This window comes from Oncorhynchus clarkii, chromosome 1 (assembly GCF_045791955.1).
Source record: "Oncorhynchus clarkii lewisi isolate Uvic-CL-2024 chromosome 1, UVic_Ocla_1.0, whole genome shotgun sequence".
In the NCBI taxonomy this organism is placed as follows: domain Eukaryota; kingdom Metazoa; phylum Chordata; class Actinopteri; order Salmoniformes; family Salmonidae; genus Oncorhynchus; species Oncorhynchus clarkii.
In genome coordinates, this window is record NC_092147.1 from 55543064 (window position 1) to 55561493 (window position 18430).

An 18430-nucleotide genomic window follows, 5' to 3' on the forward strand; every position below is an offset into this window, starting at 1 on the left:
CCGAGGAACTTAAAACTTGCTACCCTCTCCACTACTGTTCCATCGATGTGGATAGGGGGGTGTTCCCTCTGCTGTTTCCTGAAGTCCACAATCATCTCCTTAGTTTTGTTGACGTTGAGTGTGAGGTTATTTTCCTGACACCACACTCCGAGGGCCCTCACCTCCTCCCTGTAGGCCGTCTCGTCGTTGTTGGTAATCAAGCCTACCACTGTTGTGTCGTCCGCAAACTTGATGATTGAGTTGGAGGCGTGCGTGGCCACGCAGTCGTGGGTGAACAGGGAGTACAGGAGAGGGCTCAGAACGCACCCTTGTGGGGCCCCAGTGTTGAGGATCAGCGGGGAGGAGATGTTGTTGCCTACCCTCACCACCTGGGGGCGGCCCGTCAGGAAGTCCAGTACCCAGTTGCACAGGGCGGGGTCGAGACCCAGGGTCTCGAGCTTGATGACGAGCTTGGAGGGTACTATGGTGTTGAATGCCGAGCTGTAGTCGATGAACAGCATTCTCACATAGGTATTCCTCTTGTCCAGATGGGTTAGGGCAGTGTGCAGTGTGGTTGAGATTGCATCGTCTGTGGACCTATTTGGGCGGTAAGCAAATTGGAGTGGGTCTAGGGTGTCAGGTAGGGTGGAGGTTGTATGGTCCTTGACTAGTCTCTCAAAGCACTTCATGATGACGGATGTGAGTGCTACGGGGCGGTAGTCGTTTAGCTCAGTTGCCTTAGCTTTCTTGGGAACAGGAACAATGGTGGCCCTCTTGAAGCATGTGGGAACAGCAGACTGGTATAGGGATTGATTGAATATGTCCGTAAACACACCGGCCAGCTGGTCTGCGCATGCTCTGAGGGCGCGGCTGGGGATGCCGTCTGGGCCTGCAGCCTTGCGAGGGTTAACACGTTTAAATGTCTTACTCACCTCGGCTGCAGTGAAGGAGAGACCGCATGTTTTCGTTGCAGGCCGTGTCAGTGGCACTGTATTGTCCTCAAAGCGGGCAAAAAAGTTATTTAGTCTGCCTGGGAGCAAGACATCCTGGTCCGTGACTGGGCTGAATTTCTTCTTGTAGTCCGTGATTGACTGTAGACCCTGCCACATGCCTCTTGTGTCTGAGCCGTTGAATTGAGATTCTACTTTGTCTCTGTACTGGCGCTTAGCTTGTTTGATAGCCTTGCGGAGGGAATAGCTGCACTGTTTGTACTCAGTCATGTTACCAGACACCTTGCCCTGATTAAAAGCAGTGGTTCGCGCTTTCAGTTTCACACGAATGCTGCCATCAATCCACGGTTTCTGGTTAGGGAATGTTTTAATCGTTGCTATGGGAACGACATCTTCAACGCACGTTCTAATGAACTCGCACACCGAATCAGCGTATTCGTCAATGTTGTTATCTGACGCAATACGAAACATCTCCCAGTCCACGTGATGGAAGCAGTCTTGGAGTGTGGAGTCAGCTTGGTCGGACCAGCGTTGGACAGACCTCAGCGTGGGAGCCTCTTGTTTTAGTTTCTGTCTGTAGGCAGGGATCAACAAAATGGAGTCGTGGTCGGCTTTTCCGAAAGGGGGGCGGGGCAGGGCCTTATATGCGTCGCGGAAGTTAGAGTAACAATGATCCAAGGTCTTTCCACCCCTGGTTGCGCAATCGATATGCTGATAAAATTTAGGGAGTCTTGTTTTCAGATTAGCCTTGTTAAAATCCCCAGCTACAATGAATGCAGCCTCCGGATAAATCGTTTCCAGTTTGCAGAGAGTTAAATAAAGTTCATTCAGAGCCATCGATGTGTCTGCTTGGGGGGGGATACATACGGCTGTGATTATAATCGAAGAGAATTCTCTTGGTAGATAATGCGGTCTACATTTGATTGTGAGGAATTCTAAATCAGGTGAACAGAAGGATTTGAGTTCCTGTATGTTTCTTTCATCACACCATGTCACGTTGGCCATGAGGCATACGCCCCCGCCCCTCTTCTTACCAGAAAGATGTTTGTTTCTGTCAGCGCGATGCGTGGAGAAACCCGTTGGCTGCACCGCTTCGGATAGAGTCTCTCCAGTGAGCCATGTTTCAGTGAAGCAAAGGACGTTACAGTCTCCGATGTCCCTCTGGAATGCTACCCTTGCTCGGATTTCATCAACCTTGTTGTCAAGAGACTGGACATTGGCAAGAAGAATGCTAGGGAGTGGTGGACGGTGTGCCCGTCTCCGGAGTCTGACCAGAAGACCGCCTCGTTTCCCTCTCTTTCGGAGTCGTTTTTTTGGGTCGCTGCATAGGATCCACTCCGTTGTCCTGTTTGTAAGGCAGAACACAGGATCCGCGTCGCAAAAAACATATTCTTGGTCGTACTGATGGTGAGTTGACGCTGATCTTATATTCAGTAGTTCTTCTCGACTGTATGTAATGAAACCTAAGATGACCTGGGGTACTAATGTAAGAAATAACACTGGAGTGATAACACTGGAGTGATAAATGATCAGATGATCAGATGGTCATGTGCAGGTAGAGATACTGGTGAGCAAAAGAGCAGAAAAGTAAATAAATAAAAACAGTATGGGGATGAGGTAGGTACAATGGGTGGGCTATTTACCGATGGACTATGTACAGCTGCAGCGATCGGTTAGCTGCCATGTAAACTAGAGCTGTGGCATTTTCATCCACTTGTGTCAGGTTTGCCAATTTTCCTATCTAACATCAGCTTGCTTGCGCTGAGGTGGGAAGGGTGGGAATATTTTAGGTGTGTCCTTATAAATAAGTGCAAAAATGTCAATTTCATGCCATGCAAATGATAAGATTTAAGACAAACGAAAAGCAGGTCTTAACGGTAATGCGGTTGGTAATGGTATGGATTTTGAGAGTGGAAGCGCAGCCTATCTATCTGAGACGCACAGTGCCCATATATTTTTTTTCTTTCTTTAACCTTTTTAACTAGGCAAGTAAGTTAACCTTTTAAGGTATTCACTTTTGGATAAATAGCGTGCCCAATTTCAACTTCCTGCTACTCGTGCCAGGAATATATTATGTGCATATTATCAGTAGATGTGAATAGAAAACACTGAAGTTTCTAAAACTGTTTGAATCATGTCTGTGAGTAAAACAGAACTTACGTAGCAGGCAAAACCCAGAGGACTAACTGTTCAGAATCATCTGGGTCTCACCTTCAAACCTGATAGATACAGTATGTTACATATCGTATGTTAAGTATTAATTTGTGGATGTCCATCACCCCTTTTGAATGATATGTTACGAATTACAATTTGTAGTATAGGTTCCGTATATCCAAAATGTATTATATGTTACAAATTCTAGCTAGGTGCCTAGGTGGCTAACATTAGCTAGCTGGCTAGGGTTAGGGGTTAAGTTTAGGAGTTAGGTTAAGGTTAGGGGAAGGGTTACCTAAAATGCTTACGGTTAGGGGGACGGTGAACTAACATGCTAAGTAGTTGCAAAATATATATTTTTTAAAATTAGTTAAAAAGATGCTAATTAGCTAAAATGCTTGATTTAGCTAGATTGGTACAATGGTAATAATCCCAAAAGTGCCAAATGCGATCACCCATCGAGCTAAAGCAAGCTTACCCCCTACAATGTAAAGAAAATATCAAGTTATGGTTGATCAAATCAATATTTCCTTCTGTGTGACGCATCGGTCTAAGGCACTGCATCTCAGTGCTAGAGGCGTCACTACAGCCACCCTGGTTCGAATCCAGGCTGTATCACAACTGACTGTGATTGGGAGTCCCATAGGGCGTTCGCACAATTGGCCCAGCATCGTCCGGGTTTGGGCGGTATAGGCCGTCATTGTAAATAAGAACAAATTCTTAACTGACTTGCCTAGTTAAATAAAGGTCAAATAAAAAAAATCAAGTATTTCTAGGGAAGTGGAGGTAGTAGCCAAGGACAAGGAATGTCTGATGTTGAAAAAATGGGTGCAGAGCATCACCAACCACCTCTACTGGTCGACGAGTACTGGAGCGTGTGGTGACATCCCTTTTCAATCACTTGCCGAATGACCACACACATGACGATCCTATAATAATACTACTCACTTCTATTCCAACGACCAAACCAGTGTACAAGCTGGAGAAGCTGCTGCGCAACAAGGATTTTGCCAAGTTGAATCCCCTCTACCAGAACTCTGCCTTGGAAGGCTTCCGGCAGCCTCATTCTTAGGTTTACGCCCAATATTGTGTTTTTTCCAACTTTGGAATCCTGTGCAGGTATATTACGTCACAAAAGTTAGTTTTTCATAATCTGTAATGCGCAATGACTAATTTTTCATAAACAAACCCTTATCATTTTAGGCTGTACCTGGCAGCCATACATATCAATGAGAACACCAACTGCAGCCAGGCATCCACCAAATCAAATCAAATTTTATTTGTCACATACACATGGTTAGCAGATGTTAATGCGAGTGTAGCGAAATGCTTGTGCTTCTAGTTCCGACAATGCAGTAATAACCAACAAGTAATCTAACTAACAATTCCAAAACTACTGTCTTATACACAGTGTAAGGGGATAAAGAATATGTACATAAAGATATATGGATGAGTGATGGTACAGAGCAGCATAGGCAAGATACAGTAGATGGTATCGAGTACAGTATATACATATGAGATGAGTATGTAAACAAAGTGGCATAGTTAAAGTTGCTAGTGATACATGTATTACATAAGGATGCAGTAGATGATAGAGTACAGTGTATACGTATGCATATAAGATGAATAATGTAGGGTATGTAAACATTATTAGGTAGCATTGTCTAAAGTGGCTAGTGATATATTTACATCATTTCCCATCAATTCCCATTATTAAAGTGGCTGGAGTTGAGTCAGTGTCAGTGTGTTGGCAGCAGCCACTCAGTGTTAGTGGTGGCTGTTTAACAGTCTGATGGCCTTGAGATAGAAGCTGTTTTTCAGTCTCTCGGTCCCAGCTTTGATGCACCTGTACTGACCTCGCCTTCTGGATGATAGCGGGGTGAACAGGCACACCATTTGTCTGGTGCCCGCATCGCAGTCATTGTTGTTTTCATTACTAATAATAACTTTGGAAATGTGTGCGTTTTTATCAATGTAAGTGCCTTATTTCGTTATAATAGTTTCTGTATGTCGTGGTATGTAATTTCTACTGTAGCTCACTGTATGTATGGAGCATAACATGTGTATTTTCCTTATAACCACGAACATGCGAGGTAACGTTACTCATTTCATAACCTTTATGGTGCTATATTGAATTGTGCTTATGTAGCTAGCTACATTCTTCTATTAGCTCTATAAAACAATGCTAATTGCATCAGAGAAGTATTAGCTTGTGTTGTATTTTGAAGCCACCCTGGCCTTAGAATGCTGCGCCACTTGGGAGTCATAAGGCACGGGATCTCAATGCAATATATTATTTTTATAGCAGTGTTATGTTACTTCTTTGTAATATTGTTTTATTGCTATTGTATTCTAATGACTAATAATTCCTCTTTATTCTGTACTTTCAGAATACACACACACAAAGTATTTGCCAATATCATAACTGGACCTGGACATCTTTGGAGCTGAAGATTGAGGCCAGCTTTTAACAGTTTTACTGGATGAAAACATAGCAAGAAAACACAGGCCAATATGTAATAGTTGTCTATTTTATTGCAGTATTGGTGGTGGTTGGTTGAACAACAACAAACTTGTTTTACTAGAGGGGAAAAAAACCTGAATATGCATAACCTGTATTTCATGTTCATGCAGTGACTGAACATCAACTGCATTTCCACCCTCCACCTCTAAAGGCATAGTATCATGGCAGGTCACCTGTCAGGTCAGTCAGTCAGTAATTGCTGCACATGTGTTCAATAGTGCTTGAGCATATGATACACCCCAAAGCACGGTAAAACACAGAGGTGTATCACAAGCTACACACATCTATTTTGTCAACTTCCTCTGCCTCCTCCTGGTGCCAGGCAGGCAGACTTTGCTGGGCCTCCGTGTGCGACTACCTTGAGCAGCACTTTGAGGGACTTCACAGGGAAAATGCCGTGCAGTGAGGCATAAGGGATTGTCTGCAGCAGGATGGCCCCCAGTGGATGGGCGCCGAGGGGTGTGGTGCTCCTCCAGCAGCTCTCATGAGGTTCTCTCTATACTTTTGGTAGGTAATTACTTTACCTATGAGGGAGTGGGGAGGATGAGGGAAAGGAGAGGATGATGAGGCAGTGGGTAGATGGGTGAGATATTGTCACAATAATTGCATAATGGAGCTGTATGTGAACTGTACGTCCAATTACAAAAAATACCTTGTTCAGTAATCATCTCACAGATGCTGGAAGAGTGTGGGACTGCTGTACCAATTGTCCACATACAAAGTGTGTCCCTTGCCGAGATGAGGAGCCAGCATGGTCATCACCACAGACCTGGACACACCAAGCCCCTCATGTTGGATGAGAGTGGTGGACCCTGTGTAAACTATAATGTCCTGCACAAATCCTGTCTTCACGTCACACATGACAAAGAACTTGACCTCTTTTGGAGGGTATATATTGACAGAACGCCAGCCTACCTTTCCATAACATCAGGGATTCATCAATGCATAGGTCCTTGTATGGCACAAAGACCCAACCAAATGCTGATGTTAGGCTGGTAAGAAAATGTCTTATTTTGTTTAAAGGGTCATTTAGGTTGGCAGTAGCATTGTTGACGAAATGCAGGCATCGCATGTAGAACTAGGAAGCGATCTTGGGAAAAGAGGGTGGCAAAGAAGGGAGTTGCAAACATAGGATCTGTGCTCCAGTATTCTCTTTGGGAGTTCTTCTTTACTATTCCCATGAGGAATGTCACCAATTGCACTAATTGTGGTTGTCACACATTTAGCGAGTTTCCTCTCTCTTCTCCTGTAGCTCCAAGGCATAGCGATTGGTCTCTTCTACTATGTCTCCCATCACTTGTCAGAAACAACTTGAAGCACTCTGCCTCAGATGGAAAAAGCAAGGGGCTTTGCACTCCAGACTGGGACTCATCAAAGCAAACAGCAAGGCCAAGAGGGGTGAAATGACTGGCAGCCTTCCAGCTACCACAGAACTCCTGTACTTCATCCATTATCGGTCTGCCTCCATCACCACCAGCATCTTCAAAGGGACCGGGGACTTCAGTGGACAAGGGGTCCTCAGATTCAGGGTTCTCAATGGCCACAAGGTTGGGGGGCAGCTCCTCACTGTCACTGTCAGAATCTGATTCCTGACTTTCATACTCACTCATTGTCAGAATTTAAACAAAATCTTCAGAATTTCCACATTTGTGAGTTGTCTCCATTTGAAAGACATTGCTAATGCTACAGCTGAGCTCACTAGCTACATACATGTACAACACTGAATGGCTGAGTGGGAGTGAGAGGTTAGGTGATTGACCGCTGGCACGCTCCGCTTGTATCGCTTGTATCAATAAATCACTATCAGAAAAAGTTGTGATACTTATTTATAAATTTACTGTTTTATTCACATGTTTTCAAGTACTGGTGACAAACATGCATTCCGATTCTTGCATAGATTGTAACGGACACGTGTGTAAAACACTTTTTTGAAGTTTGTACTGATTATGATGAGCTTAGCTAATTCCAGCTATGTGTAGAGCCAAGTTTGATGACATACAATGCATTCTGGGTTTTCACGTAATCGTTTGTCAGACCAAGGATGTTATAAAAAAATGAGGTCAGTAAAGGTTCACTCATTTTACGAGAGCTTCCGGAAGGGAATGGTGGGATGTGAACGATGGTAGACAACACACCCCCTTTAACATGCACACTATAAACAGACCAAACTCATCTTATTCTCTCTTATCTTTGGTTTCTGTGAAAAAACATGGCAATGCGCAGAAACTACCCATCGGATTACTTTCGATTTCTAGAAAGTGTTTTACTCAATTATTTCAAGCAATGGTGAGGTCACCCATGATGTGATTAATTATAAATAATTGCTATTAGTTAATTCATATTGTAGTTTCTGTCAGCCGAGAGTTATAAAAATATGACAGCTTGTGATACCTCAATCTTTCCTCAGTTAGCGCGAGGACAAATGAGGCCTACATTTTTTCGGTTTGGATGATTGTGTTTTACTGTATCTACTTCTGTGAATGTCTGAACATTGCATCCAAAAATAAACTGCTCACATTCTGGACATAATTGCAAAAATTGCTGAAGCTGGAGACTTATATTTCCCTTACTAACTTTAAACATCAGCTATCTGAGCAGCTAACCGATCGCTGCAGCTAGCTATGTACAGATAGCCCATCTGTACATAGCTCACCCAATCAACCTACCTCATCCCCATATTGTTTTTATTTACTTTTCTGCTCTTTGCACACCAGTATTTCTACTTGTACATCACCATCTGCTCATCGATCACTCGTGTTAATTTGCTAAATTGTAATTACTTCGCTACTATGGCTTATTTATTGCCTTACCTCCTCACGCCATTTGCACACACTGTATATAGACTTTTCTTTCCTATTGTGTTATTGACTGTACGCTTGTTTATTCCATGTGTAACTCTGTTTTGTTGTTTGTTTCACACTGCTTTGCTTTATCTTGGTCAGGTCGCAGTTGTAAATGAGAACGTGTTCTCAACTAGCCTACCTGGTTAAATAAAGGTGAAAAAGAAAAAAAAAGATTATTTTTTTTGTAAGGACTGTGTTTGTGCAAAATGTTTCTGAAAAAAACGTGCCCAGCTCAAATGCTGATTGTTGTGTCATACCTAAACTGGACGTTTTTTCTAACCACACCGCTTTGATCTTATGCTACAGGGACCACTGTAGAATGATCACACCTGTGTGTTGGCACGTACAGTGCCTTGCGAAAGTATTCGGCCCCCTTGAACTTTGCGACCTTTTGCCACATTTCAGGCTTCAAACATAAAGATATAAAAATGGATTTTTTTGTGAAGAATCAACAACAAGTGGGACACAATCATGAAGTGGAACGACATTTATTGGATATTTCAAACTTTTTTAACAAATCAAAAACTGAAAAATTGGGCGTGCAAAATTATTCAGCCCAGCAAACTCTCTCCAGAAGTTCAGTGAGGATCTCTGAATGATCCAATGTTGACCTAAATGACTAATGATGATAAATACAATCCACCTGTGTGTAATCAAGTCTCCGTATAAATGCACCTGCACTGTGATAGTCTCAGAGGTCCGTTAAAAGCGCAGAGAGCATCATGAAGAACAAGGAACACACCAGGCAGGTCCGAGATACTGTTATGAAGAAGTTTAAAGCCGGATTTGGATACAAAAAAAAGATTTCCCAAGCTTTAAACATCCCAAGGAGCACTGTGCAAGCGATAATATTGAAATGGAAGGAGTATCAGACCACTGCAAATCTACCAAGACCTGGCCGTCCCTCTAAACTTTCAGCTCATACAAGGAGAAGACTGATCAGAGATGCAGCAAAGAGGCCCATGATCACTCTGGATGAACTGCAGAGATCTACAGCTGAGGTGGGAGACTCTGTCCATAGGACAACAATCAGTCGTATATTGCACAAATCTGGCCTTTATGGAAGAGTGGCAAGAAGAAAGCCATTTCTTAAAGATATCCATAAAAAGTGTTGTTTAAAGTTTGCCACAAGCCACCTGGGGGAGACACCAAACATGTGGAAGAAGGTGCTCTGGTCAGATGAAACCAAAATTGAACTTTTTGGCAACAATGCAAAACGTTATGTTTGGCGTAAAAGCAACACAGCTGAACACACCATCCCCACTGTCAAACATGGTGGTGGCAGCATCATGGTTTGGGCCTGCTTTTCTTCAGCAGGGACAGGGAAGATGGTTAAAATTGATGGGAAGATGGATGGAGCCAAATACAGGACCATTCTGGAAGAAAACCTGATGGAGTCTGCAAAAGACCTGAGACTGGGACGGAGATTTGTCTTCCAACAAGACAATGATCCAAAACATAAAGCAAAATCTACAATGGAATGGTTCAAAAATAAACATATCCAGGTTTTAGAATGGCCAAGTCAAAGTCCAGACCTGAAGCCAATCGAGAATTTGTGGAAAAAACTGAAAACTGCTGTTCACAAATGCTCTCCATCCAACCTCACTGAGCTCGAGCTGTTTTGCAAGGAGGAATGGGAAAAAAATTCAGTCTCTCGATGTGCAAAACTGATAGAGACATACCCCAAGCGACTTACAGCTGTAATCGCAGCAAAAGGTGGCGCTACAAAGTATTAACTTAAGGGGGCTGAATAATTTTGCACGCCCAATTTTTCAGTTTTTGATTTGTTAAAAAAGTTTGAAATATCCAATAAATGTCGTTCCACTTCATGATTGTGTCCCACTTGTTGTCGATTCTTCACAAAAAAATACAGTTTTATATCTTTATGTTTGAAGCCTGAAATGTGGCAAAAGGTCGCAAAGTTCAAGGGGGCCGAATAATTTCGCAAGGCACTGTATGAAAAGGTTAATAGCGTACAAATATTATGGGTGATGTTTTGGTCATTCAAAGACTATTTTAAAATTTGGGAAATAGGATAATTGTGCGGAACCTTTAACCATTTAAACCGGGACCATGAGTATCAGTCAATCGTTACAACTTATTACTGTAGTCTATGCTATAAACTATAGTATCAATCAACAATGGACTAGAACAAGAATATTCCGTGACCCCAGCCGTATTGGAGTTGTTGACAACGCAAAGACCATCAATAACCTACAGAACTTGAGACAAACGCATGCAGTATTAAGCCATGGAACGTGTTGATTGAAAACCAAGCCAATTTGCCACCGACAGCTATTGTGCTCATAATTCCTGCAGTGAAAATAGCAAAAATATTTCTGATACACCCTCTGACCTATAGCGCTACCGCCAGTGATGAGATTTACCATTGTGTCAGGTTTGTTAAAATAGAGCCCTCTGAGTTGATTTGCACTGTGGGAAATGTATTGTATATTTTCTGTCAGAGTACAGAGTACAGGTCTAAATACGCTGAAATTAAGTCTGTCAGCAGAATCCACCTTATCTGTAGTAGTGTCTCTAAATCCCTGAACTGTAATCCATTTAGTATGTTTCCTCAGGCTACACATTGTACAGCACAGTTAATTTATTTCCACCTAAATACCCCAAAGTCATATCTGATCTAAGGGAGAAGCATTCAAATGCATTTAAAGTTCCTAGTCCCTTTCAGTTTAGTTTTTATTTAATAAAAAAAAAATATTGAACCTTTATTTAACTTTTTGGATATAGGGGGCGCTATTTAAATTTTTGGATGAAAAACGTTCCCGTTTTAAACAAGATATTGTCACGAAAAGATGCTCGACTATGCATATAATTGACAGCTTTGGAAAGAAAACTCTGACGTTTCCAAAACTGCAAAGATATTGTCTGTGAGTGCCACAGAACTGATGTTACAAGCGAAACCCAGATAAAAATTCAATCAGGAAGTGCCGCATTTTTTGAAACCGCCTCATGCCAATGACTCCTTATATGGCTGTGAATGGGCCACGAATGAGCTAAGGCTTTCTGTCACTTCCCCAAGGTGTCTACAGCATTGTGACGTATTTGTAGGCATATCATTGGAAGATTGACCATAGACTACATCTACCAGGCGGTCGCTTGGTGTCCTCCGTTGCAATTGTTGCGTAATCTCCAGCTGCAGTATTTTTCCGTTCGCTTCTGATGAGAAACCAACTGTCACCACTGATAGATTATCAAATAGATATGTGAAAAACACCTTGAGGATTGATTCTAAACAACGTTTGCCATGTTTCTGTCGATATTATGGAGCTAATTTGGAAAAAAGTTTGTTGTAGTGACTGCATTTTCCGGTCTTTTTCTTAGCCAAACGTGATGAACAAAACGGAGCTATTTCGCCAACACAAATAATATTTTTTGAAAAAAATGAGCATTTGCTATCTAACTGAGAGTCTCGTCATTGAAATCAACCGAAGTTCTTCAAAGGTAAATGATTTTATTTGAATGCTTTTCTTGTTTTTGTGAAAATGTTGCCTGCTGAATGCTAGGCTTAATGCTATGCTAGGCTATCAATACTCTTACACAAATGCTTGTGTAGCTTTGGTTGAAAGCATATTTAGAAAATCTGAGATGACAGTGTTGTTAACAAAAGGCTAAGCTTGTGTTTAAAAATATTTATTTCATTTCATTTGCGATTTTCATAAATAGAAAAAGTTGCGTTATGCTAATGCATTATAGTTGAAGTATTTCTGTCGATTTCTCAGCCAAGCAGGATGAACAAATGTGACGTTTTTCGCCTACAAAAATATTATTTTGGGAAAAAAGTAACATTTGCTATCTAACTGGGAGTCTCCTGAGTGAAAGCATCTGAAGTTCTTCAAAGGTAAATTATTTAATTTGGTTGCTTTTCTTATTTTTGTGAAAATGTTGCCTGCTGCCAACACAGCCTAGCATGGCATTATGCCATGCTAAACTTACACAAATGCTTGTCTAGCGTTGGCTGTAACGCATATTTTGAAAATCTGAGATGACAGTGTTAACAAAAAGCTAAGCTTGTGTTTGAATATATTTATTTCATTTGCGATTTTCATGAATAGGAAACGTTGCGTTATGGTAATGCGCTTGAGGCTATGATTACGCTCCCGGATACGGGATTGCTCGTCGCTAGAGGTTAACTAGGCAAGTCAGAACAGGAAAAATAATATCCACAAAAAAGTCAGTGATCGGTCTGTCTTATCTACAAGCCAAAGCGTATTTTTGGGGGTCAGGGCAAAAAAGGTCAAGGAAGGCTGAACTCACAGAGATTACGTCAGTGTCTATGGGGCTCATCTCCACCACGTTGGCATGGTAGGGCTCATCTCGCCACATAGGGGCATTGTCATTGATGTCCAGGACGGTGATGTTCACCTGGAGGGAGGAGAAGGGTTGATGAATGTTCTGATTTCAGTTGAAGGCATAGAGATAGAAGAGAGAGAGAAAGTGAAAAGCAGCATCTAAATCAGGCCTAGGCAAAATCAGGCCTATGCGGCCCGCAACCGGATTCAATACGGCCCACGGAATCATGCTCAGATCACATAAAGAATTTGCGATAGTAAAGTTTTGATAAAACATTTGTTATTCAAATTAAAAGTCCAATGAATACTCGCCTTTGTGTAACGATTTAACTCCCACCGCTTGTGGGAGATTTATTTTGAAGGCACGTATAAATAACAACTGCACGAGGACAGACAGAGACTGACAGGCTGACACACACGTCACAGTTACAAATAGTCACAGTTACAAATAGTCGCTCGCTAGAAATTGCTAAAAAATTAGTTTTTCAAAGATTTCAATGAAAAGGAAAGTAGACATTGAACGTAGGGTGTTTCAGCAAGAGTGGACAACGAAATATTTATTTATTGTGGCATCAGGAAACGCTGTGTGCTTAGTGTGCAAAGAGAGCATCGCTGTCTTGAGAGACTACCACTTGTCCTGACACTTCCAGACGAAGCATGCAGAGAAACATAGGAATATGTCTTCGAAGCAGAGTGCATCGAAGGAGTTGCTTTCTCAGTTGCAAAAGCAGCAAGGACTTTTCACAAAACTGCATTCAGCAAATGACAGAATTGCGAGAGCTAGCTATGTACTGTCCCACAAAATTGCTAAACATAGCAAGCCATTTGCTGAGGGGGCGAATTCATTAATTTTTAATTGACTCTGCAGGAATACTAGGCTCCGACAAGAAAGAGCTGTTTGAAAATGTTTCCCTGTCAAGACGAACAGTGACACGGCATATGGAACAACAGTTGAAAGACAAGGTAAAGGATTTCACCTCTTTCTCCTTGGCCCTGGGATGAGAGCTGATGCACGTGACACGGCGCAGTTGTTGTTATTCTTATGAGGCGTAACCCCAGATTTTGAAATTACAAAGGAGCTTGCTTCAGTGCAGTCAATGAAGAGCACAACCACAGGGATGTCACGGCAGATTTCCTCCTCTTCCTCTGAAGAGGTGAAACAAGGATCGGACCAATACGCTCCGGACTGAAGGGGCAGCTCCCGGACTGAAGGGCGGCCCCGGACTGGCTGGCGGCTCTAGCGGATCCTGGCTGGCTGGCGGCTCTGGCGGATCCTGGCGAATCCTGGCTGACTGGCGGCTCCTTGCAGACTGGACAGGCGGGAGACTCTAGCAGCTCTGGACAGGCGGGAGACTCTAGCAGCTCTGGACAGGCGGGAGACTCTAGCAGCTCTGGACAGGCGGGAGACTCTAGCAGCTCTGGACAGGCGAGGCACACTGTAGGCCTGGTACCGGCGCTGGTGGTACTGGGCCTAGGACACACACATCAGGGTGAGTGCGGGGAGGAGGAACACGGAGTACTGGGCTCTGTACACGCACAGGAAGCCTGGTGCGGGGAGCTGCCACCGGAGGGCTGGTGAGTGGAGGTGGCACTGGATAGACCGGACCGTGCAAGCACACTGGAGCTCTTGAGGACCGAACCTGCCCAACCTTACCTGGTGGTCGCTCCCAGTCGCCCTGCCAGTGCGGCGAGGTGGAATAGCCCGCACTGGGCTGTGCAGGCGAACCCGGGGACACCATGCGTAAGGCTGGTGCCATGTACGCCGGCACAAGGAGATGCACTGGAGACCAGATGCGTAGAGCCGGCTTCATAGCACTTGGCTCGATGCCCACTCTAGCCTGGCCGATACGAGGAGCTGGTATGTACCGCACCGGGCTATGCACCCGCACTGGGGACACCGTGCACCCCACAGCATAACACGGTGCCTGCCCGGTCTCTCTCGCCCTCCGGTAAGCACAAGAAGTTGGTCTCCTACTTGGCTTCGCCACACTTCCTGCGTGCACCCTCCCAGTACATTTTTGGGTCTGACTCTCAGGCTTCCATCCGCGCCGCCGTGCTGCCTCCTCAAACCAGCGTCTCTCCGCCTTCGCTGCCTCCAGCTCTTCTTTGGGGCGGCGATATTCTCCTGGCTGTGCCCAGGATCTCCTCCCAAGTCCAGAAGTTCTGATTGCGCTGCTCCTGCTGCCGCTGCCTGTCACCACGCTGCTTGGTCCTGTTGTGGTGGGTGATTCTGTCACGGCAGATTTCCTCCTCTTCCTCTGAAGAGGTGAAACAAGGATCGGACCAATACGCAGCGTGGTAGATGTCCATGGTTTTTAATAAGAAAAACTAAACATGAACACAAATACAAAATAATAAAGTGAACTGGCAACGAAACCCGTGTGGCACAAACACTGACACAGGAAACAATCACCCACCAAATACCCAAAGAATATGGCTGCCTAAATATGGTTCCCAATCAGAGACAACGATAGACAGCTGCCTCTAATTGAGAACCAATCTAGGCAACCATAGACATACAATTACCTAGACAGGAAACAGCCCCATAAACTTACAAAACCCCTAGACAAGACAACACCCTAGATGAGACAAAAACCATACATCACCCATGTCACACCCTGGCCTAACCAAAATAATTAAAAAAAAACTAAGATAACTAAGGCCAGGGCGTGACAAGGGAAATATTTATTGGAGGAGGTTAATAAGTGTGTGACAAAGCTGGGACTGAGTTTTGAAAAGTTATCCAGTGTGACCACCGATGGGTGCCCAAACTTGAAAGGAAAAAACGTTGGCCTTTTGAAAAGGATACAAGATCAAGTAGCTGAGGTGAACCCAGATCAGAAAATGATTTTCCTGCATTGCATTATTCATCAGGAGGTGCTCTGTAAATGTGTTCTGAAAATGAGCAATGTTGTGGATACGGTCACTAAAGTGGTAAACTTCATAAGAGCAAACTCTTTAAACCACAGGCAGGTTATCTCACTGTTGGAAGAGACAGAGTCAGGTCATGCAGAATTCCCCTACCACTCAAACGTGAGATGGCTGAGTTTGGGGAAGGTGCTTAAAAGGCCTGAAGTCAGAGATTGCTGAGTTTTTGAAAATGAAAGGAAAATATGTGGATTTCCCTCAACTGCAAGATAAAGAATGGTTGGTTTATTTTGCCTTCACCGTGGACATCATGGCCCTCATGAATGAACTGAATTTCAAACTACAAGGGAAGGGCCTTTTTGCACATCAGATGTACAGCCTTGTCAAAGCCTTCAAGGGAAAATTACTCCTCCTGACCCACCAAGTAGAAGCCAACAATCTCACCCACCTTCTGACACTACGAGTCTGTTCTCTATCAGATGACCAGCGGGAGGAGTATACATCGCGGCTGCGTGCTTTGAGCTGTGAGTTATCTCGTCGGTTTGAGGTTTTCAAAGTGTTGGAAAATGACATGCTTTGGGTTTCCTCTCCTTTCTCCTTCAATGTGGATAACGCTCCCACTGACCTGCAACTTGAGCTTATCGATCTTCAGTCTGATGGAGTGTTTGGAGAACTATTGAAAACAATATCACTGACGAGGTTCTATGCATCTCTCGATGAACAAAACTTTACAAAGATTAGGAGTCATGTTCAGAAGATGTGTGTACTGTTTGGGTCAACCTATGTAAGTGAACAGACATTTTAAGTGATGAAATAGTCAAGGCACAGATCATCTCTTACTGACTCACCTCTCAGCAATCCTGCGCATAGTGACGTCAGAAACTATACTTGACTTCACTGCTCTAGTCCATGCCCATCAGATGCTTCACTCCTCACACTGATTGAGTAGTTTAAATGTAGTGTTGAGCTCTCTCTCGTTCTTGTGTTTTTGTGCATACCCGTTAACAAGAATTCTGTCCGTGGTGCAAATGCACAGTGTACGTTTCCCTCTGTGTAGTTCATTGCATGTTTAATAATGAAACTACCTACCAAAAGGAGAACATGGATGTGGTTTATTTCTGTGCATGTTAAACAAGTAAAATAAGTAGCATATCTGGATGTGATTTACAGTAGATATATCTGTCAACATCTGTATAATCCTGTAATATGATTCTGGCCCGCGATGACAAAAATATATTTGAATGTGGCCTTCCATAGAAAATAATTGCCCAGGTCTGATCTAGATGCTTGAGAACAATAAGAAACATGAAGAGGTATGAAAATGACGATGGGTTACCGTGGCAATGCCAGTTTTTTGCAGTGGCCCCACCCCTCCATCCACTGCTCTGACAATAAGGATATACTCCGACTTCAGCTCTCTGTCCAGTAAGGCTGTAGTGGTGATCTCTCCTGAAACACACACACAGTAATATATAGGTCAAACACACATCTAACACTACACAAGCATGTACAAAAACACACTCGCTTTCTTGCATTTACGCATGCTCATACACATGCAGGTCCACACACACAAACACACACACACAGACACCCACACACATAGGGGCAGACATAGTGATTTGGAGGCCCCAGGCAGAGGCCACTCTGAGGTCCCGTCCCAGAGCCTTTTGGGGGCCCTAAGCGAGATTTGGAATGCAGGACAGGACCCCAAACGGCGAGAGGGGGGCCGCTGGAGGTGCCGTTCGTGCCCGGACGGTAATTCAGCCATGATTACTTCAAGGTTTAGGGTAGCTGGCTAGACTAACTCATCCAGCACTCTAAAAAATGTTAGCTGACATGACTAATTGAGTGACAGTCAATGACTGACATAACAAGAGGAAAACCGCTGATGCACCACAACATTTTTAAATTGCAACCTTCCTTGTGTATTCTACGATTCTAATGCCCAACAGTAAGTTGACACCCCGACCCCTTCCCAGAAAAATTCAATCACGAGGCCCTCTGATGATTTGAGGCCCCAGGCAATTGCCTTAGTTGCCTAATGTTAAGTCTGCCACTGCACACACACCTGAGCGAGTGTTGAGGCGGAACTGGGAGGAGCCCTGTAGGGAGTAAATGAGGGAGGCCTGCCCAAACTCTCGGGATGCATCCAGATCAGTGGCATTCACAAACACAACTGTCGCCCCTGAGGAAGAGAGAAGGATGAGGAGTGAGTAAAAGAGAGGGGAAGAGAGAAGAAGGGATATCAAGGGGGATAGGGAGAGAAATTAAGGGATATGAGGAGTGAAAGAGAGAAGGGGGAACAAGAATGGGGGATCTCAGTGAGAAAGGGGGAGAGAAAGGGGTGGTAATTCAGAGTGAAAGAGAGAGAGGGAGACAAAGTAGTGAGAAAGAGAGAAACACAGAAAAAGAACAACAGAACACAGACAGCCAGTGGAGAGAGAAGAAGATAATAATTCTAAAAACGGAATTTTCTATCCCCCCTTTCCAGTGAAGGATAGTGGCAGTGAGTGGGTTTATAGATTAGGGGATTATCAACTTGTTTGGCATTGTGGTCCAAGCCTGGCAGAGCCATGGTAAATAATACCCAGGGAAGGGGATGAGAGGCTGGGAGAGGCTGAGTCCAGAGGCCTGGTGTTAGCTAGCTAAATTAGCCCCATGATCCAGCCTCACAGTCCACCAACCTCACTGTATATGTGTGTGTGTGTGTGTGTGTGTGTGTGTGTGTGTCTGAACTATTTGCCAAGCTCCGCAGCAGCTTTGATGGACGAGGGGGTAGTCAAATATCTAATTTCCTCCAGC

At 43.8% G+C, this 18430-nt stretch overlaps 1 protein-coding gene and 1 pseudogene across 1 annotated transcript in view; one reads left to right on the forward strand and one right to left on the reverse strand.

The window, feature by feature from the left end:
• LOC139409029 (cadherin-related 23) overlaps positions 1-18430 on the reverse strand; it is a 611517-nt gene that overhangs the window by 210862 nt on the left and 382225 nt on the right. Inside the window, exons 18-20 of the mRNA XM_071153685.1 lie at positions 17697-17813; positions 16965-17077; positions 12726-12833 (exon numbers count right to left, since the gene is read on the reverse strand). Of these exons, the coding sequence (XP_071009786.1) occupies positions 12726-12833; positions 16965-17077; positions 17697-17813 (338 nt within the window). The remainder of the gene's footprint in view (positions 1-12725; positions 12834-16964; positions 17078-17696; positions 17814-18430) is intronic.
• On the forward strand, positions 15533-16569 carry LOC139414076 (general transcription factor II-I repeat domain-containing protein 2A-like; annotated as a pseudogene).